General features: G+C 39.0%; 3 protein-coding genes across 4 annotated transcripts in view; all 3 read left to right on the forward strand.

Annotated features, from left to right (window-relative positions):
• LOC148911354 (uncharacterized) overlaps positions 1–27849 on the forward strand; it is a gene marked incomplete in the record, with an annotated part of 110326 nt that overhangs the window by 53330 nt on the left and 29147 nt on the right.
• Positions 15–26558, forward strand: LOC116294253 (uncharacterized). Its single transcript, XM_089030074.1, has 8 exons — positions 15–264; positions 3106–3410; positions 4071–4218; positions 4507–4758; positions 6080–6262; positions 23644–23957; positions 24251–24401; positions 24600–26558. Exons 1-8 carry the CDS (start codon positions 195–197, stop codon positions 24989–24991), a joined length of 1815 nt encoding a protein of 604 aa, XP_088886200.1. The 5' UTR covers positions 15–194; the 3' UTR covers positions 24992–26558.
• LOC148911355 (uncharacterized) lies at positions 9237–14205 on the forward strand. 2 transcript variants are annotated; one of them, XM_089030072.1, is made up of 6 exons: positions 9237–9642; positions 9790–10053; positions 10125–10190; positions 10554–10940; positions 11050–11252; positions 11441–11599. In XM_089030072.1, exons 1-6 carry the CDS (start codon positions 9493–9495, stop codon positions 11478–11480), a joined length of 1110 nt encoding a protein of 369 aa, XP_088886198.1. In that variant the 5' UTR covers positions 9237–9492; the 3' UTR covers positions 11481–11599. The 2 variants fall into 2 exon arrangements, with proteins under 2 accessions (XP_088886198.1, XP_088886197.1); XM_089030071.1 differs by lacking the exons at positions 9237–9642; positions 9790–10053; positions 10125–10190 and having other exon boundaries at positions 10806–10940; positions 11441–14205.

Below are 27849 nucleotides of genomic sequence, written 5' to 3' on the forward strand. Positions count from 1 at the left end.
CACTTCCTTGAATAAACCACCGAATGTGGGAGCTGTAACTTCATTTTACGCTTGATACTTTACGACCCAGACTACCTTGCGAGTGTCAAGTTCGAAACTGTATACAGGAAATCAGTTTACATAAGCACGAATCCACTTGACTTAAAGCCCTAACAGAATTCACTTGACTTAAATACTTTAGTCTCGTCTTTCAGATGGCAGTAGTTCAAGGTTTGGCCACATTATTCTACATCATTTCTGTTACTACGTTTGTCTGGGCTGCAGGTAAGAATAAATTTATTTTGATTTGCAATGATGTTAAATGTTATCTCAATCCTAGATCCAAATAATATACTTATCTATATTGAATAAATGAAATAAATGTGAGTAAATATGCTATAATTAGTTTTAGAGAGCAATTTAAGGACGAGGGGTAAAAGTTATGGTCCCTACTCAAACAGAGTTTATATTCAGCATTGCACATTAATTCGCAGAATATTTAGTGAGGTCTTAAGCTGGTTTTTATTTCCGACTGAAAGAGTCGCGTTATCTTCTCAACTATATTCATGAATAAGGAAAACAAGACCCTGGTACAAGGTACACTGTGCTACCTTGGATTAACCATGTATCTTAGTGTCTATGAATGTAAAGGTTTTGAATATACTGATAGAGGTAGAGATAAGGAAATAACAGCATAAGTACATACGTCATCGCTTTGTGCTGCTTTGGTAAAAGGAATCAAATGGACTACTTCGACGATACGGCGGATATCTTGCCTGGGGAAGAACAAAACAAAGATGACGGAAATAATAGGGAGTCTCGTCTGTTTTTTTGTTTTGTTTTTTTTTTTTTTTGTTTTTTTTTTTTTAATAATGGGTAAAGGTGATTAATTCATCTTTTGTTGTATTCTCTTGTGGTGAGCAGTTAATATCAATCAACGTCATTACTCTATAATGAAGCCTAATTTAAAGCCTTTATGCCTTGCGATCCGAAGATGGCCACCGTATCGTCCAAGTAGTTCATTCCTTTTAGTCATCTTGGAAGCAGAGCTTCTCTTGTGAAAGTATTTTTTTATACGAAGGATATAAGTCCTATAAAATAGTCTGTCGTCACGCGGCTATGGCTTCAACCCTTCAAGGCACATTCGCTTTCTAGGGGAGGAAAGGAATTTTGTTCTGTAAATTGGCAAGCATTTCGAAAAGTATAATGTCGAAAAAATTAAGGCAAGGACACGTTTTATTGAAAAGTGACGTTTCGGGGTCGTCATGACACCATTACCAAGCTTACAGGAAAGGACGCAAAGATAACTAAGTTATACATTTTTATAATTGATCACTTGAATAGTTTGGCCCTAAGGGTATCTGATTGAACATTGAGAGAAGGATTTTTTACCATATGAGCATTTCTAAAATCTAACAATCAAATTTTGTTTTTACATCTTTAGAGAATAGATTTTCGAGAATAGATTTTTAGGCACAAAGCCATGTTCATATCTGCCGGTTTACCAATCGTAGGAGGTGGACAGATTCCTATGTTCTTCAAAACGTAAATCCCTCATTTAAGATGGTAAGGCAAGCTAATCTTTGCTCGAGACTTCGAGAATTACTTTACAGTTGATATTTTTGTATTTTTATCGACAGTCGTGAATAAGTGGCCCTTTTTGTTAAAGAAAATGTTTTTTCTAATGAGTGAAGTTTGCATTAGAACCGTTTCAATATGAGACCAATATATATAAGAGCTTCGACCAAATAGAGTCTTTAATATATTGTTATATACCAAGCCAAAACAGTAATAATATAACTTCAGAATCGACCGGCCATTAAAAATAAATGTATTTACACTAGTGAGTGACTTCAGAATGAAAGCGCTTATCGTGATCCTTTCACATGAATTGGCTTGTTTTCGAGACCTTTTTTCCATTATATCGACCTTTGCTTGTTCGAGCAGAAAATTTCACTTCAAGTATTCATCAAAGTATCAAAAAAAAATTTCCGTATAGGTCTATTGTTTCCCTTTATACTGACATTCGTTTGTTCGTGCAGAAATTTCCGATTCGAGTGCTCAAAGCAAAATTCCGTTTAGGCAACGACAATTGAAAACTGTCTTTACTGAACGTGGTAATTAAAAAGTCCGATTTATTCGTGTAACTCGGCTCAGTCTTGAATTGCAGCAATCAAACGAAAATACAGAATATTCTAGCATTTAGGAAAGTATTTCTCGGTTCTCCCTGCGCTCTCAGCATGCAAATAAAAACAAAGGTCCTCAAGTTTTATTCGTGTGACTTCACGACGCTTGTTTTGAATACCGCTCTCAAACCCCCCGTTAAGCTTTAGTTTCAACACTACTTACATAAAAATAGTAGAAGATAATATAGGTAAGTTGTAGTGCTTGGGAACGAGGTTATTCCGGGCGAAAGCCCTTGGAATTAAATTCGGAAAAATTAATTTCCGACCTCGCTGGGAATCGAACCCACGACCTTCGGAATTGTACTACCGATGCTCTACCAGCTGAGCTAGAAGTCAGACTGAGAGCAGGCCGGGGTGAAATAGATGTTAGGTCGCGGTAATTATGATGCAAAGATGAGAGTATGTGGACCGCGTGGCACTAATGAAATAGTAGAAGATAATATAGGTAAGTTGTAGTGCTTGGGAACGAGGTTATTCCGGGCGAAAGCCCTTGGAATTAAATTCGGAAAAATTAATTTCCGACCTCGCTGGGAATCGAACCCACGACCTTCGATTCCCAGCGAGGTCGGAAATTAATTTTTCCGAATTTAATTCCAAGGGTTTTCGCCCGGAATAACCTCGTTCCCAAGCACTACAACTTACCTATATTATCTTCTACTATTTCATTAGTGCCACGCGGTCCACATACTCTCATCTTTACATAAAAATAAGGTAGCCCTTGTTAACTACAAATTAGTATTAAAATACAGTGGCAACAGAATCAAGAGGGTCTGTTACTTAGAAAGGCATCAAATAGCGTACATTTTATAATTAGGTTATTATATTCTTATTATTTTAAACTCCAATGAGGGGTGGCTCATACAGCCCTTCCTGGATCCACTCTTGAAATAGTGGACACCAAAAGCGCATAAAAATCCATATGCGATACTTTATATTTCAGATGATTGTCGAGACCTTGCTCTTGGCATGCAGAACAGTGCCTTACCAGCTGTCAAGATTACAGCATCTTCAGGGACAGCAGGTGACCAGGCCAGACTAAACTACATTAATGGACCATCGTGGTGTGCTATGGGAAATGATGATAATCCTTATTTACAGATTGACTTAGGGACCCCCCACATCATCTGTGCTGTGTCAACACAGGGTGACCAACAGACAAAACGATGGGTCAAGACTTTTCAGCTTAATTGTTCTAATGATGGGAAGACTTATCATCCATACAAGGAGAATGGCAACGCACAACAGGTCAGAGGACACGTGCACACTAAATCATTTCCATTTTTTTAAAATTACAAAATTATTATTATTTCTAATATTTCTATTATTATTATTATTATTATCATTATTATTATTATAAAAAAATTAATATATATATATATATATTATAATGGCATTGAAATTATGAACTTTAAATCCTTTATAGTTTTTATTTTTATTTTTGTTTATCATTATCTTAAAATATTAAGCATTGGAACTTTAGTAGCTTTAGAGCGAGTGTATTTCTATTGCCATTAAGACATGCATAGACTATTAAGGTTTATTCAAATAAAATCATCATTATTATTTAAAAAAATATTATTATTATTATTGTTATCATTATTATTGAGGGTCTTTCCTCACGCAGCACCCATGTTGCAGAAACCATAGGTTTTCCATGCGTAGCCTCACACTCAAGCATTTCAGAGCAAGGTTTTTCATCATGGGAATATACATGCACCATTTGATTAGCGTCTATGTTTCTGCGACACAGATTTGTCACGTTTTCTCGAGTTTTTGCTTCCGTACATGAAATTTCCAGCCAAAAGTCTGAATGTCTGATAAAAGGTACACGACCAGAGGTCGCAAAGACTGAAATTTTTAAAAAGCGTACCAAAGTATTCATATCATTTTTTGGTGCATTTTCAGACATTTTATGGTAATGTGGATAATTCTGGGATCGTGAAGCAGATTCTGTACCAAGGAATCATTGCCAGATATCTACGTATCCTACCCACAATGCACCATGGAGCTGTTTGTATGAGAGCTGAGATATATGGAGTAAAACTCCAGTCAGGTAAGATAAAAAAACCTTATAGTTATCTTTAGAGATGGAACAGCCCTCTTTTCCTTGAGTGAATGCTTTCTCATTTGGGACCACGTGCATGTTTTGAGGGGGGAAAAATGTTTGAGTCGTATTCATATTTATGTGTCTTCTCATGCGCAACCGGTAAACAAAGAAATAATACTCTAAGGAATGGCTGGTGGTCTGAAATGAAAAAACGTCACGCCCTAATCTAAGAAGGTTGTTGTGACTGCATTTATTGTAACATATTATCTACTACATCTATTTATTTCTTCTCAGCCTCTAAAGTAAACTACGCCTACCATAAAACAGCAGCACAGTCCAGTACTGGTTGGGGTGGACCGCCTGATCGTGCAGTTGATGGGAATCGTAATCCAAACTATGATTCTGGCCAAAGCTGCACCCACACCCAGTCTGAGTACGAGGCCTGGTGGATGGTTGATCTTGGTCAGAGTATACCTGTGTATGAGGTGTTTATTGTTAATAGGGATACTAACTCCGAGAGACTGCGTGACTTTCTAATTCTCATTGGTAAATAATTCTATTTAATACTAAATTTAAACAATAGGGCGTCACAGAAGAATGACTAGGTGAATAATTAACGTTGTGAAGAAGCATTAAAAAATGTTTTTTATTTATACGCGGTAGGCATTAAAGCTAAGAGCTTGTGGGGCCGTGTATCCTCCACACACACTCCTTACAACATTCAAATATTCTATACACACAACTCTTAACTCACATGTTGATTTTTATGGAGGGAGGAAACCGGAGAACCCGGAGAAAACCCTCATAACATAGGAGAGAACAACACATCAAACAAACTCGATTCCCATGTGGCGACCGCAGGGCTCGAACCAGCGACCCGTTAAACTCACAGTGGTGAAAGACGACGCGTTAGCCGCGAACGCCACCCATGCTAAAGCATTTTCCTTTTGAAACACGACCTGCATTTTTTGGAATGGCGTCGTGATTTTGTCAGCCGAATTAAGGCTGCATTCACTCATAGAGCTGGTCGATGCGGGTAGCTATTTACAAATCCATAGTTTTTAGTAAAAAAAATGGTACTCTATTCACATACGATTCCGAGTTCGGAAAGCGAACGACGGATAATCCACAACCGGGAGAACGAAACCTGGAAGTGGATGAACAAACAATGAATGGTGAGATAAAGCATATAAGGCAGCTCACATGTAGAACAATAAATATTGTTCACCATAATCCATGCTTTCTTTGTTTTTGTTATTTTGTCCAATCCCAAACTTCGCTCTACCAGTGGACACAGACCCGGCAAACGAGGGCCACATTGGTAAAAGGCCAGTGTTCTCACCGCTACGCCACCCGTGCTTCTCTAGGACAATTGGCCACTTGGAAACGAGTTGAGGACTGTGAACGCGCTTTTAAAAATTAACCTAGTTGAAAAAAAAACCATAACAAAAAAAAGTTCATCGAAATCAGTAGATTTCTGGAGTTTCAAGATTTTGGTTTTAAAAACTTTTGTGTAGCAACCTCTCAAACATCTGAAAAATAACAAAAAAAAAAGTATGGTTACTAAGGACACTTGTCCCTAGTGAACAAACATTTCTTTATCATTTTTGGTATTATTGATTGCTTATAATTTAGCTGTTACTTAGCCAATCAATGCCATACTGCAGAAACCTGTTAGTTGTGATGTTCTTTCTCGTCATGAAAATATATTTTTTAATAACATTAATTATCAATACCTTCTGATATACTTGTTTCCAGTCGATCCTTCACTCGTTTCTCAAGTGGCCAATAAAAAAGAGCGAGGACAATAGCTGTTTTAATGTCTTTGTATGAAATGATTAATAACACTAATATCTTTCATTACTAGGTGGGAGTTCAAGCAATGGTGGTAAATCCAATCCCGTTTGTAACAGTGTGAAGGGCCCACTGCCCTCTGGGATTGGAACGTCTATCTACTGCCATCAAAGCATGATGGGACGGTTCTTGACTATCACGTTTGACAATCATGGGGGAATCCTCACATTATGTGAAGTTGAAGTTTACACTAAAGGTGACTGACTGCAAAATAGCTTTGTCTGGATGAGTGTTAAGAGACGATTCCCGCGAGATGCGAGCGCTTTTGTTAGCGCTTTTGCGCAGACATGAAAACGAGGCATTTTTGCGCAGTATTTACAAGAAACCGATTATTTTCATTGCAAAATGTGTCATCTGCATACAGGAAACATCTAGATTCCAGAGAATCTGAAATATCGTTAATACAAATTAGAAAAAGTAAAGGTCCTAAAACCGAGCTCTGTGGCACGCCGGCAGTAATATTTATCCGATCAGAACACTGACCAACGATAACAACTCACTGATATCGATCAGCAAGATAACTTCGAAACCACTTAAGAAGAGGATCTCTTATAACAATAGCCTCAAGTTTGTAGATAAGACCTTTGTGCCAGACACGATCAAAAGCCTTACTAATATCCAAAAACACCATACGAACCTCTGCCATTTTCAAGTGCTTCATATATAGAATGAACGATATAAATCAGTTGATTCACTGTAGAGTCCCTCGGAGGAAAACCCGATTGCAAAGGATAAAAGAAACATTTATCATCAAGAAATTTGTATAAATATTTAAAAACGATCTTTTCCAAAATCTTAGAAAGTGATGGGAGAAGAGAAATGGTGCGGTAATTATTTTTAATTTGATGATCATCGTTTTTAAACAAAGGTATTACATTAGACATTTTCCATTCCTTGGGAAACTTACCAATTCTCAAACTCTCATTAAAAAACAAAGTCAACAGAACAGAAATTACCGGGGAACATAATTTTATGACCTTATTACTGATCCCATCATGATCACAAGCTTTAGAAACATCCAGGGAGGTTATAATCTTATTAATTTCTACATTGGAAGTTTTTAAATCGGACAAAAGACAGTTATTGTTTCCGGAGGAAGGTGAAAACAAGCTGGGATATTTTTGGTTTGATTAGGAACGGTTGCTTGACTTGCAAAAAAATTATCAAAAAGTTGTGCTTTTTGTTTAGCATCAGTAATGATGTTATTGTCTATAATTGGAGGAATAGTTGTCGGAATTATGTTACCATAAATGGATTTTACAATAGACCACCATTTTTTCTTGGTTGTTGACGGGTCCGAAATTTCTCGATTAATTATTTCGGAGTGTTTAATTTTAGCTTGACGTATCAGAGAAGTCGTTAAGTTTCTGTGCTGCTTGTATTTTCGCCATAAAACATCTGATTTCCTTTGAGAAAACTTTTTTCAAAAGCCAAATTCGTTTTCTAATTGCTAAGCGAACTTCACTCTTCATCCACGTTTTGTCTGTAGGCCGAACAATAATTAACCTCTTTGGAATAATTATTAAGTGTGTCATTCAACAGCCTCATCCAATCACTTCGAATTTCATTTATATCTTTCTCGGGGACACCACAGTGTGCCATCAATATCACAGTTCTTAAAATTCCAAACAGAACGACTGAAGGCTTTAACTTTATGAAATGACGGTATAGCATTTTCCCAAAAATGAAATTATGATCGCAGTTAGACGGCGGACTGTCAGTGCCGAATGAACGAATAAACCAGGAACGTTTGTAATAATTAAAACTAAAGTTGAACAAGCGTCACGGGTAATGCGAGATATCTATTCTCGTGGCAGGGTTACGATACAAAATCATGTGACGATATTTATTTTGAACCAATCAAAGCGCGTAATATCACTGCTCATTCGAAGTACGAGAATACGGCGTCATCATGATAACGACACGACACCAAGGGTGGATCCAGCCAAAATTGTGGGGGGGGGGGGGGGCTAATTGAGTTTAGGGGGGCTAATTAAGTCTTTTCCGTCAACACAACGGAAAGCAATAAAAAAGCATCTAATTTTTGTTTTCTTTTGATTTTTGTTTTGTTGTGCCCCCTTTGCCCCCCCCTGGATCCGTCCTTGGACACTTTAATAGTAGTAGGGAAATGAGAGTTCACCAACATGTGGTGCCGGTGCCGTGCGGTGCTCGGCCCCAGATCCCTCCCCTCAACCCTACGAGGACGCTTATTGGCTAAGGCGACCAGCTATTGTTTGAGTGTTCGATCCTAGTCCCCTCCCCGGATATCCCGGTGCTCAACCCCAAACCCCAGTCATCCGGCCCAACGATTGGCTCGGGTTTCTACTATTGTGCATGACATCACCAAACCAGTGCGTGACACGATTCTTTTATTTGTTAACATGCTCTTATTATATGAATACATTCTTCAATTACGAATACATTCCTATCTTCGACTTATTATTATTATGTTGGTTTTTTCCCCGTTGTTTTCTTTGTTGTTGTTGTTGTTTTTTAATAGCTTCATACTGTGAAGTAGATTCTCTATATGAGAATCAAGTGTCCCGAACACATAAAAATCAAATAACTGAACTAGAATGTGTTTGTGACGAGGTTTTGGCGCACACCAGACCAGACGTTTACTGCTTAGTTTACTATATGTAACTGTTCTATTAAATCTCATCCATCTTGAATCATACACTCCATCTATTTCTTGGTCGAGCTCATGGATTGTAGACTTTTGGTCCACATACATCTACAGGTCCAAAAATTGTTCTTGCAATAAGGACATGCAGCATAATAGTCTGGGTAGTCTGGACAAATAGAACACCGAGGTATTTCGATCGTGTGAGCACATTCAGAATACTTTCTGCCACAACGGGGGTGAACTTCGGGAACATTAAAGTGGTGGCAGCATTTTGATTTTCTCATGTTGTAATAACGAGGAATTAAAAGCTTTTGAAACCCAAAAGAATAAACTAAGATTTTTATACGCTGTCAATGAGTGATATGCAAATTTCTTGGTATTTATTTTTCAATTACGAGGTCATGCAATAAGTACGAAATAAGTTAATTCTTTTATCAACTGTTTAGACTTGATTTTATAGTACTATCTAGTTTTAACCTAGTCTATTTTCAACCACTTTTTAGGTCTTGGGATGCAGTGCAGTTTATAACTGCAGTCTCGACTAGAGATTGTGCGAACCATTGTTTACTTTGTGAATAAACAATAGCAGGGATATGTATATTTACATAATTAAGGGGTTGGCGCGAACCCCAAAGTAAAACAAGCAAAAAAAAAAAAAAATTATGTTACAAAAAGGCGCCAACACTCTACTTAAAACCGTGACTCAGTAGAATTCTTAGTACTTAGCTCAGCAGATCTTTTGTTCATTATTGTTTGAAGAACGTGTTTCGGGTTTATGATACGGGATTATGACGTAGCAGATGACTGGCTATAAAATCCAAAGAGCTGAATGTTGGCCTCATTGCAAGCTGAATTCAACTGAAAAACACAACATGGAAAACTTAGCAATCGACCCAGAGGTGACCGATCTTATTTCGCAGTGGATTGAAGAGGCAACGGCGAGTAAAAAGGTAAAGTATTCTGTTAAAATATTAGTTAACTACATTTTAACTATGTTCAAGAAAAATAGTTATTGGTATTTTTAAAGCAAATCAGCATGATAAATTTATGCAATGTTTAGAGTATTAAAGCTTTGTTCTCCACTTTCGATTCTGCAGGTCGATGAAATGAAGTGTTTTGCATGCGGGAAGAAGTTTACACATCGCAGAAGTTTGTTAAGGCATCATCGGGAAAGACACAACGACACTACTGAAAAGTTTCCTTGCCCCAACTGCGAGAAGAAATTTTCGAGGGCATATGATTTGAGAAGGCACGAAAAAAATTGTAATGGTGGCTCCTCAAAGAGAAAGCTAAAAGATAAAGAAAACTCTCTGCCCTTGAAAAAGCAGAAAATGTCTGACCAAGAGATAATTGAATATGAGGTAAATTTTTAGCACTCTGTAATGTACCTCTAATTTAGCAAGAAACCAACAGTATTTTATATTCATTTCAGTTGCTCAATACTCCACCTCAGATGCTGGAGGAGTACGATGGGGAGATCTTGGGAGATGAAAAAGAGGTAATTTTTTTTTTCTTATTGAATGGATAATCATTTTCAAAACGATAACTTATTCGATTTTTTTTGTTTTTTGTTTTTTTGTTTTTTTGTTTTTTTGTTTTTTTTTGTTTTTTCGTTTTTTTGTTTTTTTTTTTTTTTGTTTTTTTTGTTTTTTTGTTTTTTTTGTTTTTTTGTTTTTTTGTTTTTTTGTTTTTTTGTTTTTTTGTTTTTTTGTTTTTTTGTTTTTTTGTTTTTTTGTTTTTTTGTTTTTTTGTTTTCTTGTTTTTTTGTTTTTTTGTTTTTTTGTTTTTTTGTTTTTTTGTTTTTTTGTTTTTTTGTTTTTTTGTTTTTTTGTTTTTTTGTTTTTTTGTTTTTTTGTTATAGCTTCAGACTGTAAACCAAGAAGGTGGTGGGGAGGCAAAGGAGTGTGCCATAAAAGAGAAAGCCACCATCTTCAAGTACGACCCCAATCGGAAAGAAAAGAATGATCTCCTCCAAACCTTTCGGGGAAAAAGGGGCATGGTTATGAAGCGACTCCAAAAACAACTTCAACTGCATAAAGGAATAAAGTGGTATCTTTGCTCGAAAGTACGACTTGTAAAATCAAACCCCGATGGTGAAGATCAAGTGTCGACCCCGCATTTTCGCAGTGTTTGCATGACCACCACCAACCCTTCCGAACTCAAAAAACAGTACAACGATGCGGTGGAGAAAGTAAAGAAATCTTTCTTGGAGTATCAAAAGGAAGGATCTGTGTGGCAACTCGATGAAGTAAGTTCTACTTATTTATTTAGTTTCTATCTTTCAACAAATTAAAGCTGTTTGAGAACGTTATTTTTGTATTCTCCCATGTTTACGGTAATTCTGTTTATTTTATTAGGTCTTACACTTGGATTTAGGGATTGTTCCCTACGCCCCTCTGAAAGGAGCAACCTATCTTCCCCTTCCCAAAAGGCTCAAAGACAAAAAGGCAGTCCTCAACATCCAAAACGATGATGAAAAATGCTTCCTATGGTCTATCTTGGCTGCAAAGTATTCCGTTCATTGGAAAGGTCAGCCTCACCGCATTCACCATTACAAAAGGTAAGAGGATGAAATAAACATGGAGGGCATAGACTATCCTGTCAAAATAAGTCAAGTATCAAAATTTGAAAATCAAAACCAAGAAATTAGTGTGAATGTTTTTGGTTTTGAAACTAACGAGTTTTTCCCTCTATATATTACGAAAGAGAAAAAAGAGTTGCATGTTAATCTTGTGTTATTTTCTCAAGGCAACCAAAGACATTACTGTTTAATAAGGGATTTAAGTAGACTGTTAGGGAAATTGACTCAGCATAATGGTCAAATGTTTTATTGTATGTACTGTTTGCATGGCTTTGTTAGGGAGGATTTGTTAGAAGCTCATGAACCTCACTGTAGGCTTCATAGCGCTCAAAAGATCCGTCTCCCTGATGAAGACCAGGCCACTCTGGCCTTCAAAGAAGTGGGGAAGCAACTCAAAGTCCCTTTTATTATCTATGCGGATTTTGAGTCCATTTTAGTTCAATGCAACACCCCTTCTTTGAAGGACCATGCAAGTGGTACCCAAAAAACGCAACACCACCAACCCTGTGGGTTCTGTTATACTCTAGTGTCTACAGTGGACGGGTATAACAAACCTCCAGTGGTATACAGAGGTGTTGACGCTGTGGATAGGTTTTTAGACTGCTTGCTAGCAGAGGAAAATCAAATTTCTCAAATTGTAAACACTATAGTACCCATGACTATTAGTGCAAGGCAGGAGCGTGATTTTCAAGCAGCCACTGACTGCCATATCTGTGGAGAGGTCTTGGGAGCTGACAGGGTTCGAGACCATTGCCATTTAACGGGTGCCTATCGCGGGGCTGCCCATAATGAGTGCAACATTAACTATAAGTTTACGGGTAAGATCCCTGTTGTCCTCCACAACCTTCGTGGATATGACAGTCATCTGATCATGCAAGGGCTGGGGAAACTAAAATCAGAAAAAATTTCTTGTATTCCTAATAATACTGAGAAGTATATTTCGTTCTCTGTAGAAAATTTAGTTTTTATCGACTCACTACAGTTTTTAAACAGCTCTCTGGAAAGATTAGTACATAATCTAAGTCGGGAAGGGGATGATAAGTTTAAGGTTCTCAAAAAGTATGTAGAGGTGGATAAAGTCTCTCTATTGCTGCGTAAGGGGGTCTATCCTTACGAGTACATGGATAGTTTTTCCAAGTTCGAGGAACCCAGACTCCCTTCAAAGGATCATTTCTATAGTTCGTTGAAGGAAGAGCACATCAGTGATGAAGATTACGAACATGCCCAACGCGTGTTTCAATCTTTTCACTGCAGAACTTTGGGAGACTACCATGATCTCTACTTAAGATCCGATGTACTCCTATTGGCAGATGTCTTTGAAAATTTCAGGGACATCTGTCTAGAATATTATGAACTTGACCCTGGTCATTTTTTCACAAGTCGTGGTCTATCTTGGCTGGCCTGTTTGAAAATGACTGGGGTTGAATTAGAATTACTAACCGACCCTGATATGTACTTGTTCATCGAGGAGGGGTTACGCGGAGGCATTTCTATGATTACCCATAGATATGCCAAAGCTAATAACCCCTACCTCCCAGATTATAACTCTAATGTTGACAATAATTACATCCTCTATCTTGATGCAAATAATCTTTATGGTTGGGCCATGTCGCAAGCTCTTCCGGAGAGCAATTTCGGTTTCTTAACCGAGGGCGAGATAGCCGATCTCGATATCATGACTATTCCGGATGATGGAGAAGAAGGGTACATTCTCGAGGTCGATTTAGAATATCCGCAGGAACTCCATGAGTTACACAACGACTATCCTCTCGCTCCTGAAAAACTCAAAGTCTCAACTGATTGGCTTTCGCCTTACTGCGCGGAATTGGCGGAGACTTTGGAACTGAAAAATGCAGCCGCGAAAAAACTCATACCCAATCTTCATAACAAGACGAATTATGTCGTCCACTATCGCAATCTGAAACAGTATTTGGCGCTGGGTATGAGACTCACTAAAATTCATCGCGTACTCGGTTTTGACCAATCTCCATGGCTAAAAACTTACATAGACTTCAACACGGAAAAACGAAAAAACGCCAGAAACGATTTCGAAAAAGATTTCTTTAAGCTTATGAACAATAGCGTCTTCGGTAAGACCACGGAGAATCTAAGGAAGCGTGTCAATGTCAAACTTGTCAACACGGAAAGACAACTTGAGAAACTTTCAGTCTCTCCTCTTTTCGATTACTTTAGAATCTTCAACGAAAATCTCGTAGCCGTTAATATGAAAAAACCTTCGCTCTATCTCAACCGCCCTATCTACGTAGGCTTCTGTATTTTGGATCTTTCCAAAGTATTGATGTATGACTTCCATTACAACAATATCAAAGCCAAGTACGGAAATAGGGCCACCCTTCTTTTCACAGACATCGATTCTCTCTGCTATGATATTCGAACAGAAGATGTCTATCGAGACATGTATGGGGACCTCGACCTCTTTGACACCTCGGAATATAACCGCGAGCACTTTCTCTTTTCGACCCGTAATAAAAAGGTTTTAGGCAAAATGAAAGATGAAACTCATGGAATTCCTGTTCAGGAGTTTGTAGGTCTAAGACCCAAAATGTACTCTCTTCTCTATCAAGAGGGTGGTCGTGATGTTGAGAAGAAAACGGCTAAGGGTATCGCGAAGTATGTGACGAAACGGAATATACGACATACCCACTATAGGGATTGTTTGTTTCAGAAAAAGTGAACTATGGCTAGCATGCAGCAGTTGCGCAGTGAAAAACATGAAATATATACTATAAACCTAAATAAAATAGGTCTTAGCCCTTATGATGATAAAAGATATATATTGGGGGATGGTATAACCAGCCTAGCATACGGTCACTACCATATAGATTAATCTGTAAATACTAGAACTTAGAAAAAACGTTCAGCACATTGTAAATAGGTTTACCACGCTATAAAATAAATTCGTTTCAACAACGATGTTGAGTGTCTGTGTTTTTGTAAGAAAAAGTGCCCCTGATGCCCCTGGTGCCCCTGATCTCATTCACAATTTCTTTTGTTTTCCAAGATTTTTGTCTTAAATAGTACCCCTGATACCCCTAGTGCCCCTCACTAATTAAAAATATTTGGAAGAAAATTTTTAAAGTAGAGTTTTGCTTCTTATAAAAAGACGAAGAGTATCTTAAAGATTTTATTTACGATGGGAAAACGGAAAAGGAAAGACTGTCCCATTCCTGGGTGTCGTAAAACCAATTTACTTCAACTTTCAAACCACTTAGCCAGTGTACATTTGTTGAATTCTGACGAGCGAAAACCTTGGTTAGAAAAAGTGCGAGTGATGAACATAAATCGCTCATCTCAAACTAATGAATTAGTTCCTGATCTGCTTTCGTACAGTATGGACGTGCGTTTTAAAAGTCCGACATCCTTAATAGTTTACGGTGCAACTTCTAGTGGGAAGACAAGCTGGACTGAAAAGTTGTTACGATGTGTTAACGATATGTTTGACCAACCTATCCAAAAGATTGTCTATTGTTATGGAGAATATCAACCTCGGTTTATCATGATGGAAAAAGAGATTCCTCACATACAGTTCGTCCAGGGCTTTCCGCAGGATATTTACACCCTTTTTGACCGAACCCCAGGTCTACTAGTCCTAGATGACCTGATGAATGAGAGCATGAAAAACAACGCCATGGTGGAGTTAATCACCCGCGGTTCACACCATCGACATATTAACACCATGACTCTTGTACAGAATCTTTTTCCCCCAGGAAAGTTTTCAAGAACCATAAGTCTTAACACCCATTACATTGTAGCCTTCAAAAATCCTCGGGATTCCCTGGGGGTCTCTACATTAGCAAAACAGGCTTTTCCTGGTGAAGTGTCTCGTGTGATGGAAGCTTATGAAGATGCGACCCACCAACCTTATGGTTATTTGCTGTTTGACCTTCATCCCACCACGACTAATCCATATCGACTAAGAACATCTATCTTCCCAGAAGAGCAGCAAGTGGTTTATGTGAAACGTATATAATCTGTTGTCATCACCTTGTTGAATCATTCGAGGATGTCTCGTCGTCTGAGTGAGAACGCAGACTTCCTTCGAGTATTGGCAAAGTCAAACCCAAAATTAAGACGTGCTATTCTCAAGTGCTGCAATAGTGAATTGATCAACGCTATCTGTGAAGTGACACAGAACGTGTTGAGAGGGGTGGTTCCCATTAACAAGCAACAGAAAAAGAAACTTAAGCGTTACAAGAGAGTACTGCGAGTTTTAGCGGATAAAACAGTTCCAGTCAAGAAGAAAAGAGAGCAACTGAATCAGACAGGGGGTAACTTTCTTCCATTCCTGATACCACCTGTGTTGTCTGTCCTAGCCAATCTGATTTCCAAGAAACTATGAAGCACAACAGGAAAATGTATTTGGTCCCCGAAGAGGTTATGACACTCATACGACAGCAAAACGACATCCAGACTTCACCATTGGTAAAATCCATGAGCTCTCTTAGTCAGCAGATGAGCAATACTCTTTCAGATCCCAATCAACCAACCGAAATAAAAATCAAGAACCATGAACAACTCCTTCAGCGCTACTTGAATTTACAAGAACAAAGAGAGAATTATATACCTACAGTGAAACTACAAACAGCTGAAGCATTACCTCCACCACAGGTAACCCAACCACTACCACAAGAACCCCAACAGCAACAACAACCTCAACCTATCTCAGAGTCTGAGATCTTAGACACCGTTCCAAAAACCTTTCGAAGTCAAGCTGAAAATTTATTACGTTGGATCAAAAAGACCCCCGAAGCGGTTCAGTGGGATGAAAAGGGTGAGGTTTCTCTGGAGGGTCAAACCCTCAAAGGGTCAAGCATATCAGATCTCATTAATGATACCATTAGAAAGCGAAAAGGATTCCAACCTCCAGGAAGAGACGCATTTACAGAAGTTTTGGCAAAACTGAATACCCCTGAAGATTTCATCAGGAACGACGACCGCAGGCGATTGATGGGTCTCTTCAAAGCTGGAGGAAGACTTCCCCCTACTACACCCACCCAAGCTGTAATGGAGAGAATGGACACTTTTCTACCTACACCACCCTCAACTCCTAGAAAGGAACCATTATCTCCTCTGACTAGTAAAAGAGGGCAAAGGCCCTCCACACGAGGAAGGAGAAATCTAGGATGGATACCTTATTGATAAACTTGTAAAGTTGAGTTTCAAACATAAATAAAGATATGATAAATTCATTTGTTGCAAGATTCTTTATTTCACACATTATCACACATACTTAGAAATAAAACGATACACACTTTCATCATTTCTAAACTTGTCAGTACCAAACAATTTTACAATAGAATTCATAGTCACACCTCGTGCTCGATGCATTATATAAAAATGCTATACTCTCCACATACAGTGGTATAGAAACTTTGCAATGTTTTCTGATTATGAATCCAGTTTTGACTATTTCTACTCAGAAAGTTTAAAAAATTGCTACTATAAAATTGAGGTGGTCGTCCATAACTATCGAAGAATTCTCCATGTTGTGGGGTGCTAAAATAAAAGGCCATCCAATGTTTTCCAGGCTTGTAATCAGGATCTGTGTTGGCGATAACACCACAGGGGTAGACTCCAACATCATGTGGTAAACGGTTTTCGGCAAACACACCAGCAAATTTCTTGCGCGTAACAGGGTCCTTCTCAATGATGTTTTCTATCTGCTTGGTGTTCATCCTGAAGAGTCAAAAGTCACGTGGCGTGCAAAATCGATCTCGACCGTGGATTCAAACTCTCCGTAAACAATGAGGTTAGCAGCGTTAGGTAAACCTGTGCTGAACTCAACCTCTAGAGATACGTTTTCTTTCTGTTTCTGATTCAAATGAGTGGATGAACTGCAGAGATCAGGGGTTAAATCAAAGACGAGAATGGCGTAGCCTTGGTTGTAATCCTCTCGTGCAATATCGATTCCAGAATCTGTAAACAGTCGACCAGTTCCGGAGAACAAAGTCTGGTAGGCTTCCATGAAATTCGTTTCACTGGCCCTTGCTAGTTTCAAGGTGATGGGTTTGAAAGGTCTCTGTTCCCCATCGATTGTAAGACTTATAGATGTTGCTCCATACAGTTTAAAATTGTAAGGGTTTTTGGTATAGCTTCCATTGAACGCGGTAGAGTCGACCATGGCTAGTACTACACGCTTAGGAACTTGCCCATTAAACAAATCTCCTTTATGAATGGAAGGATTTCCTGAAGGTATGGTATAGGTCTTGCAGTCAGTTCTCCTCATGGGATAGATTGCATTCACTCCCTTCTTCAGCTCGTTTAAGTGCTGCAATTGCAGCGTCGGGCTCACTTTCACTGCACGAACCTTTAAATTGGCGCTTTGGATGGCAATCTTGTAATTGGGATTTGTCTCTCCTGACATTAAGGCAAACGCTGCAGTATTCGGATTTAATTTAATGGTAACGTCTACATGATTTAACAAGAGACGATCACCAAACAGTATATCACAGTGCAGGGGTCCCCATAAATCGACGATATAGCTTTTCTTAGTAAACGAATAGCGAGTTTGCAGCCCTGTATTGCCTCCCGCACCGGTGCAATCTGTCTCGTCCATGGACCCTGCCGTGTCTTTGTAGTAAAGCCCTGCTGTGAGATGGGACTTCTTAGCTGACAAGCCGTAGTTTAATATGGTCTTCAGCATGCTTCTGTAACTGTAGGTCCCAGTGGATTGTGTCACTTGAATTCCATTTAGAAATACATCCACTTGCTTGAATAAACTTTGCAGAAAATTATTGACAGGTGCTACTTTTTCATCAGTGGTTAGATCAGAACCATTAGCTTTAGTGATTTTCAGTTTGATGAATAGCATACTCTTGGCTAAATCCAGATAATTCTCAGTTCCTGTAACTTGAAATTCAATGGGTGCCGAGGAAGAAATGGAGGAGATGGGCTGATATTCAATCCATTGACTACCGTCTATCACGACTTGAGTTGGAGGAGCTGTAAACAGATCTAGTTCACTTTCCATACACGGGATGGAATGAGGATGCACAAAAGCCATTCTAATCCTTGAAGATATCGTCGAGAGGAATCTTAGGTCTTTTCGCTTTGCTTGCTTGCGGTAAAGTGATCTTTTTCTGTGAAGGCTTTCTTTTTAAACTCTTTCGCGTTCTTAATCCTCCACTTCCGACTTGAGATGCGATATGGTCAAGGGCTTGTTGCTTCACAGTTTGCGCTGTCTGTTGTAACCTTGCTCGAGCAGAGTCTTTCAGGTTGTTTCCTGCCAAAACATCCTTAGCAACGTTCATTCTTGTATCGAGAGCTGCTTTCCCCAGAGATTTAGCTCCGCTTTGTAGAAAAGGCATGGCTTTCCTAGCTAAGGATTGAAAAAAGGATCCAAGGCCATAGCCTACTTGTCCATAACCTCTTTGAAAACGTCCAGCGTGAAACACCATCATGTGCCCAGCTCCACTTTGTTTCGTCATCTTATCGAAAGTAAGGGGATTGACGAAGTCTGAAATGTAACGTTATCACTACGCGTCCACGTTCAAATGGTACTTTATTCCCCGAGTCGTCGGTTATAAGAACTTCCAAAGTTTCAAACTCGCGTGTAGTCAGTGGCATGTACTGAGGGTGTTCATAGTCCTTCGTAATTATTTCCCCATCTTTGCCGCTTGCTGGGACGGTGCGTAGTAGAGGAGCTCTCACATCACCCACAATCTGCATATCCAATACATTGAGGTAGACATAGAGTGATTGGAGGCCAATATTTAGATCGGACACGAAAGACGCTTCGGTCGTCTTGTCAAGGATAATGTCACTACCAAATCCTAAAATCACCCCAAGGTCGTTCTCAAAACTCAGTTTCTTTCCAACACCTAGCTCCACTGTGACTTTCTGCGATCGATTATCTAACTTGAGGGAAATGCCTGTTACTCCATCGTCTGTGATTGCTTTATTTATGCTACTAATGACATCCGTCACACTCGTGTAGTAGCCTATTGGAATTATCCCCACATCCCAAAACCCCATACCACCGTTGTAATAAAACTTCTGGTTCTCCTTTCTAATGTTAAACCATGTGTGGGGAAAAGTAATGGATGCCAAACCCACCTCCCAAGCCCCTATCAAATCCATACGCTCGGGCAGTTTGACTTTGTACTCGGCCAGAGTGTTGTTTGGATATACATCCATAGAACTATTACTCGGGAGAGTAATGTAAAACTGACTGCTCGTCATGGTGGTTAGGGAAAAATGAGCACAAAACAGTCGTTTAATAAACTTTATTCAAAATCGCCACTAGAAACCCAGCTGTTATATTTTTCTGGGTATCCTAACCATTTTACAAAATACTCTGTAAGTTTGCCACGTTTTCTCTTCTTCAAGATCTTTTCTATCTTATACACTTCTTCATCACCTCTAGTCTGCACTCTTTGTAGTTCTTATTCGTAAAAGGTCCCCTCCAACTCATCTCCATCAAACTCTTTGACTTTATAGACAGGTGGATTTCGAGGAATTCGTTTAGAAATAGCAAAAATTTCCTCGCTCCAGTTAGGTAAATATCCTTTTTCAAACAGTTTCTTGGACCTAGAAATGCGTACTTGGTCTCCCATCTTGAATTTATACGGGGGTCTCCTCATCAAGGTGTTTCCATAAAGACTTTTCCACACCTCATTTTCATTGCTCTTATTTACTGTTGATGGGCTTCTCATGATACTTCTATGGTATGAATTATTATACGCCCTTACGATTTCGGGTAAAACGTCTAAGTATTTCAAAGTCCCTTTCCATGTAAAGTACCGGTACATGCGCTGTTTCAGAGTTCTGTTAAAACGTTCGATGACACTCGCTTTTGTTTCGTTGAAAGTGTGATAAAATCCAATGTTCTTTTCTTTCAAAAAGTCCTGGAAATTCTTATTTATAAATTCACTTCCACGGTCAGAGTGAATCTTTTGGGGTTTGCGGTTGGACTCATCTAACACTTGCTTAAACGCCTTTACTAAAGTTGGACCAGATTTGTCTTTGATTGGAACCACCCAAGCATATTTTGATAAGACGTCGATACAAGTGAGCATGTATCTATGATAACTATTGTATTTCTTTAGGGATTGCATGTCAATCAAGTCTATTTCCCACACATCATCAATTGATCCAACAATAACACGATTTCTACGAAAATGCTTTTGAACCGGCCGGTGAAGGGAATACACTCGCTGTCCTTTTAACCATTCCTGAACTTGTTTCTTAGTGATCTTCTTGTTCTTCTTTTTCGCAGCATGGAATAAAGCGTCTACGCTGCCGAGATTTCCTCCTTGATTCAGGTTGTAATACAACTTTTCCAACAGCTCGTTGCTTTCCATCAATCTGAGAGTTTTGGATCACAACCTTTCCTCCACAGCAGGCAAGAACACAACGAACTTTTCGGAAAATATCGCGAAGACTTAAATTGGGAATGGAATTCAAGCATCCACAGCCCATGTCTTTACCCCTTGAAAACAAATGAAAACTGAATCTCGATATGTAAGACTTTCACATTTATTCAATTTAAAATGGCGATTACAAACTCATTAAATATTTCCGTCGATAATTCCCAACTATTCTGTTTAACATCACACATGTCGCTTACAAAGTTCGCTATCGGTCTGTTATTTCTATCGGGAAATGACATATCACTTGCTATCATCATTGCTACACTAGAGTTCATGCTTGGTAGGTTGGAAACAAAGGCATCCCATTCTGAGGACATAGGCACATCTACCAGTTTGACGAGATCTGCACACACATCTTGCATCATGTTTAAATCGATCACATTTTTAACATCGTCAAAGTAAAAAGTCCACAAATCGTGATCACTGGTCATCAAACAGGCATGGTCGCGCTGACTTGGCCAATCGTTTTCGCATCCTTCACACTCTTTTGTCAGCTTCTTCATCATTTCTCTCCGGCAGAGTTCGACATAAAAGAACTCAAGGACGTGTCGAATCTTGGCTCTGGCATTCATCTCCACTTCATCACTGACAGTCATAACCACTGCATTGTCGACACAAGAGATACTTTGAGCTATCGTACTGGACATCTTGATGTCGATATTCACCACCAACTTGCTCGTGAATATTCCAAAGTGGACAGCGATAAGAATCCTGCACCCAGCAAAAGATCAGAGGAATAATCGTAAGCAGCATGAGCAGCCACCACATGAGAAATGATTGTTGTAGTCGAGTGCTGGGGTTCTTATATATTTCTAAACAATTGCTGATGTCATCGGAGAACGCCATTTAATATATGCCTATGATCTTGACGGTGCCTTTGACTTTCTTCTGTAGATCAGGACGTGAGGAGATTGGGTTGCTCCGCAACCATGATTCGAGTCCAATTTTTGTGGTATAGGATAATCTAAATGGTGACATGTTCGCCATAATTTTATCATTTACTACTTTAAGGATCACATTCTTTAGGGCCAAGTCAAAATTGATTTCTATCTTTTCATCTTCCGTTAGCATCAGACACTCGCTGTTACTAGTTTTATCTTTACAGCCACAACACTGATTTTCATCAATTTGGTGGAGCTGTTTACACACTTCAGATGCGTAAGTCAAAATAAGTTGCTTTTCGGCAAGTGTGAAGGGGTCCATGATTTTGAGCAAATGATCGAGAGCTTGAATGGATCACGCTCTTTATATCTAATACCGCTCATAATTTAGCGCGCGCAGTGTTTTGGGGAGTGTGGACCTCTTTTCAATAGTTGATTAATGAAGAAACACTTTTGTTTGAGATTTCAAAGAATTTTATTACAATATATGACTATTAGAGTACACGGCATTAATAGTATAAATGTTCAAAGTTCTCAAATTCTCTGAATGTCATGCAATGGGTTGGGCATTTTTATCCGTACACTTTTTGTGGAGGAAAAATGCCTTGCGGATGGCTTTTTCGGGACTAGTGAAAATTTCTCCAGTCTTGAGAATCCTGTATTGGTAGCTTGGGCTTGAAAACATGGAAAAATTGCATACCCTGAGAAACAGTTTTCTCACAGTACGCCCACCATCAATCTCGGGGATGTAGCAGCATCTTGATTTGGAGTACTGGAAGAATACATCCCACGATATGATAATGGGATGGTTGTCAAACAAAGGATTGATGGTCTGGGATGCCAAGTCACTAGCCAGCTCTTGGAGGTAGATTTTCTTGTCAGATACTGAGAAGGCATGACTCTTAACGTGGTTTATTTCCTGCATCAGTTTTATCATTTTTCCACTGTCGTTATTATCGTAAAGTTCGTGGAGGTAGTTTCTCAGGAAAGGTTTTAAGTACTCGAGGTTTTCTGAACCATGTTCATACTTCATGAAAGAGTCGAAAGCTTGCAGTAGTGTCAGTAAGGGAAGTTCTCTTTGCATACGAAACCAGACTTTCTGAAAGGTCTTTTGCCAGGAGGACTCGTCTGCTTCCCAATGGATTAGTTCATCAAGAGTGACCTTTCTTCCCTTGGTTCTTTCAATCTCGTCAATCCTTTCTTTGTTGGCAATGTCTTCACAGCATCTATAGAATAAAAATCTGAAAAATGTCTGAAGCTCCCTGATCCTCCCTGCTTCATCCTGGTGTTTCTCAAGTTTTATGTTTTCCATTTGTTTCACGAGATTTGCTATTGCTTTTTGTCCTGTTCTGCGTTTGAACAGCACAGGGTTAAGAATACGGCCTTTTCTCAACTTCATGGCTTAAACTTCATTTCGTCGTTACTGTCCTAAGGAGCTTAGTAGGATTGATGAGACTTCAAACTCGCAATCCCTTTTCATAGACTATATCTTATGACGTACCGGTTTTGGGCATGTTATACACAATAGTAGAAACCCTAGCCAATCGCTGGAATGAACGAGCAGTAGAGTGGGGTTTGGGGTCGAGCACCGCATGGCACCGGCACCGCATGTTGGTGAACTCTCATTTCCCTACTACTTTTAATGCGTGCTTTTTCCAGTTATAAGAAATTTACTATAAAAATTCAAAATTCGACTTCGTTGAGCTGTACTTGCAAGTGTGATTAGAAATAAACACTTGGCCTTCAGAGCTAGAGGTCCACGGTTCAGTTTTTTATCATCAATGAGAGGACATAGAGATAAAGCTGACGTCAACGAGCGCGTGTTCTTTCCGTTGGTCGTTTTGATCGCTAAAAATGAGAAGTTTTCATTTTTTTTTATTGTAAAAAACAAATAGACGTGGATCCGCACACTACTTTGGCAATGTAATGACGCAATTTATAGTAAACACATAAGAAACTGATGTCTATTTGTTAAATTTAGCTTTACCTTTTATTAACCTTTTTAATAAACACTTTTTTCATTCAATTAATAGAAACAATAAAATATTTATAGTAGATACAGTTTTAGAAGCACATACAATTTTTCTCTATTTTTAGTTAATATGGAATTAGCCATTGGTATATCCAATAGCAGCGCAGTGCCAGACAACAGAATGTCGGCAAGTTCTATTTATAGTATCACGAGGACTGCAGCCAAAGCTAGGCTCCTTGGCAATTATTCATGGAGACCACGTGACGATGATACCAACCCATGGTTACAAATAGACCTTGGAGAGATTTACTACGTGTGTGCTGTGGCTACACAAGGTGACCCGAACGGTAACGAGAGGACAATAAAGTACAAAGTTGAAGGATCTATAGATGATCAACAATGGATGCCTGTAGAAAACAAAACTTTGGAAAAGGAAATGGTATATCAATTGAGGGAAATATATATATAATATACAATTGCTGATTGATCAACTTAAAACGCTATGAACAAAACAGTCTACAACTTTATTGTCCGTCGTCTTTGCGATCGGAAATCATTACATGTCCATATATATTGTTAAACATAGAGTTTGTGAGGTTTTGAGCATCAGCGGATTTGTGGCACTCTATGTTTAGGATTTGTGGCATTTTCAAAGATCGGACTGGGAAGGAGGGAGAGGATAGAAACTCTACTCTTTGGTTCTTTTTTAACTTTATTTCTCGATGTGTTCAGGTTTTTACTGGTAACCAAAATAATTCAACAAGTATCATCAAGCATTCCTTGCCAAGTCCTCTGACAGCTAGATTTGTACGGTTCTATCCTGTAGAAAAGATTGAAGCACACGCCCTTAGAGTGGAAATATATGGTGTTACCAAAGTACCAGGTACGCATCTCAATTGTCTTGTTAAGAAGGCAGATGTAAATTCTGAGTTGATGTTTGGGGGGTGGGGTGGGATTATAGGAATAACTTCAGAAACAGAAGAACTGTAGATGACTGCACACTCGATACAGAAATCTCAAGTTATAAAATAGAAGCTTGTCAAACTTATAAGCAAACATATTAAAGCGTTTTTTTTGTTAGCTTCACCGATACCACCACCGATAGGGAACAAAGAACTGCATCCCAGTCACGGTTCGCATGCAGACTTGGTGTGCAGATCAGAAAGAGGACTGAGCATCAAATGGTACCATAACGATACAGACATTACAAGTTACTCTAACGGTACAGTAAGAACAGGATCAATACTCATATCAACACTACGTGTAAACTACACATCAGCTGAGGATGTTTATGACAAATATTCTTGTGACGCAACGAAAATGTACTGTACCAGTTTGGACTACATTTGCCAAGTCGATTATGGTTCATACAGAAAACTGCAGAGCAGAGGAAGAGTTAAGGTCAGGCTTGGCATGGAGGTTGGTAAGTATTGGATGATAGCCAACTCGGCCCAGTTTTTTCCTCAACCTTGAAAAAACTAAATATTTACTATCGGGGTTCTTTAAACGCAGGTATCCCAACCTCGATTGTTGTGTCAGTATATTTGCGGTTCATAGATGTTGTTATATATTTGGCATCCACATATATTTGGTTGGGCTTCCTGTGTATAGAACAATGCTACATTTTTATGCCACAGCGCCACAAGGAGATGTAGGATTATTGTTTTCGTGCAGTCTCCATGCGTCAAAATGTAGTCTGTTTAGGGATAATTGATTATGACTGTACTCACGATCAGTTGTGTCCATGTCATCATCATTATCCCATTAGTATCGTCATTATGCATGTTTCGACTTTTGAATGATATATGCATAATGACGTTGGTCTACGAAAATGGTACAAGGCGTACTGCGCATGCTCCAACATCAATTCAAAACTAATTTTGCTACGAAATCGGTTTACGTCACTTCCGGTTATGACAACATACCCTAAGCTTTTGTGGAAAAGGAAAGATCATTTCGCATTTCATTTATCTTTGTGATGAAATTTAAATAGATATGAACCGAGCTGGTACCCTCATGGATTCCGATTCCGATTCCGTTTAAGAACAATGAAGAAAAAATAGCGTCAGCCTTTTGTCGATATGTCTTTCCGTCTCGAGATATGCAATATGCAAATTAGTTAAAAAGATCTTTAAAATTATCGTGTAGCAGTGAAGATTGTATTAGTATTTAGAACCATCTCTGTGACTTCTAATCGAACAAAACAAGCTTCTCTTTCGCGACAGAAAATAAGAATTCGTCCAAGAGGTATGCTATTCGAACGAGAACAGAAATTTCGGTTGAGACGGATTCATTGAGTTTGAAGAAGCTAAAAGAGAATAATAGTGTCATTTCCTTTCGATTTTCGATTTAAATTGCGTTTGAAGTTGAATGCTTCAGTGCACCTGAATATCGTTAAACTTAATCGAAGGAGGGTCTTAGAACGGCGACAAGTCGAGGCGACGTTGAACTAAGTTTAAGTCAAGGAGAATCGAAGAAGAAGAAGAAGAAGAAGAAGAAGAAGAAGAAGAAGAACCGATAGTTTGAAGGAGAAGGAGAAGAAAATGTGGAATAAAAAGGTAACCTCATTAAATGCAATTACAAATTGAGCAACTAATTCAATTCAATTGAATTTCAGTTTATTTTCACTGGTTTTTTTTTTCTTTTTTTTTCTTTTCAATTTTATATCATAGAATTACAAGAATATATATATTTTGAATGATATTTAGAATTTTTACTATAATTAACATATAATAGGTGTAAGTGTACGACAGCCAAAGGAGCCAAAGCTTTCTAGTTGGCTGTCGTAATTTTGTATCTAGGGTCAAAAAAGAGAAAAAAGGAAAAAAAAGGAAGAAAAAGAAGAAGAAAAAAGAATAAAAAATTACAAGGCTATAATATTACAATAATATCAACTAAGCTATATTATATTGTCAACATGCTAAGGAAGCTGCTTCCTTCTTGACTTCATGGCCAGTAGGCCCATTAATTTCTTACTGAGTGAAAGGAGGAGGGCCCAAACCATTGAAAAAATTTCTTTTTTGCGAATCCCCCAGCACCCCCCTCCACCACCCTCCCCTCCCTCCTCCCCTCCCCCCTCCCTTCCCCCCTCCCCTCTGTTTCAAGACGTGTTCGTGTTGGTGGGGAAATAGTTATGCGTCTTTAATCAAACAATCACTTCTCTAAGTATCTAATTACAACTGCGTAAGCTAATATTGTAACATCTCCCCTTTTATAATGTTTGAAATACATGGCTGGGATGATATAGAAAGATTTTAAAGATTTAAAAAATAAATGACCAAACAAAATGGCTGACTAAACTACGAAATGATTATATGGATATTAAAGTTCAACTGTAACAAAATCAATGTCCTATAAATGTTCGGTAGTCAAGTAAACCGATCAGGTTTCTTAACCACTCTCTGACTTCTTCGCAGTACAGGTGGATTGAACGCGGGTTCTGACGCAGGTAGAACTTGAGGTGTCCTTGCACTGTCTGCCTCTGGTGATGCTTGTGTGTCACTAGCTGGTTCTTTCGGTGCTTCGTCGACGGGCTTTAAAAGCTGTCTGTTTCGGCGAAGTAACTCTCCGTTCGACTCAACTAGGTATGACCTGTCTGAGAGTTTCTCTTTACAGTTCCCTACTTCCCAGGGCTTGCCTCTCTGGTTTGGCGCTACTCTTACCTCTTGGCCTATTTCTAGGTCTGGTAGGACCTTTACATGTCTGTCGTAGTGACTTTTGGCTTTCTGGCGCTTAAGGTGGATTTTGGTTGTCACACCTTCCGCTACTTTGGGATACAGAAGGTTAGTTGCTATGGGGACTAGTGTCTTTGTTCTCCTAGACATCAAGCGCTGTACTGGGCTGCTCTGCATTCCTTGAGTGGGGGTATTCCGATAATCTAGCAAGGCTAACCACGGATCTTTACGGTCTTGCATGGCTTTCTTGAGCAGGCTCTTGGCTACTTTCACTGCTGATTCCGCCTTTCCATTTGACTTTGGGTGGTATGGCGATGAGGTGACATGTTTGAACTCCCAGTCTCTTGCGAATTCAGCAAACTCGTTGCTGACGTATTGAGGCCCGTTGTCGGATACCAGCACATCGGGTATCCCATGTCGACTGAACTGTTCCTTCAGAAACTTGGTAATGGATGCTGAGGTTGTATCTTTCAGAGGACTTATTTTTATGTAGTCTGAGTAGTAATCTACCAAGACTATATAGTCTCTGTTCTGCAGCGTGAAAAGATCTGTGCCTAGTCTGCTCCAAGGTCTGTCGGGTATTTCGTGCGACTGCATTGGCATGCTGGGGTTACTTGGTTGATATTCTGAGCACACATGACAAGCCTTTACTGCATT

This window comes from Actinia tenebrosa, unplaced genomic scaffold (assembly GCF_029948245.1).
Source record: "Actinia tenebrosa isolate PJP-AT-01 unplaced genomic scaffold, QUT_ActTen_1.0 PGA_scaffold14__42_contigs__length_11649687, whole genome shotgun sequence".
Classification (NCBI taxonomy): domain Eukaryota; kingdom Metazoa; phylum Cnidaria; class Anthozoa; order Actiniaria; family Actiniidae; genus Actinia; species Actinia tenebrosa.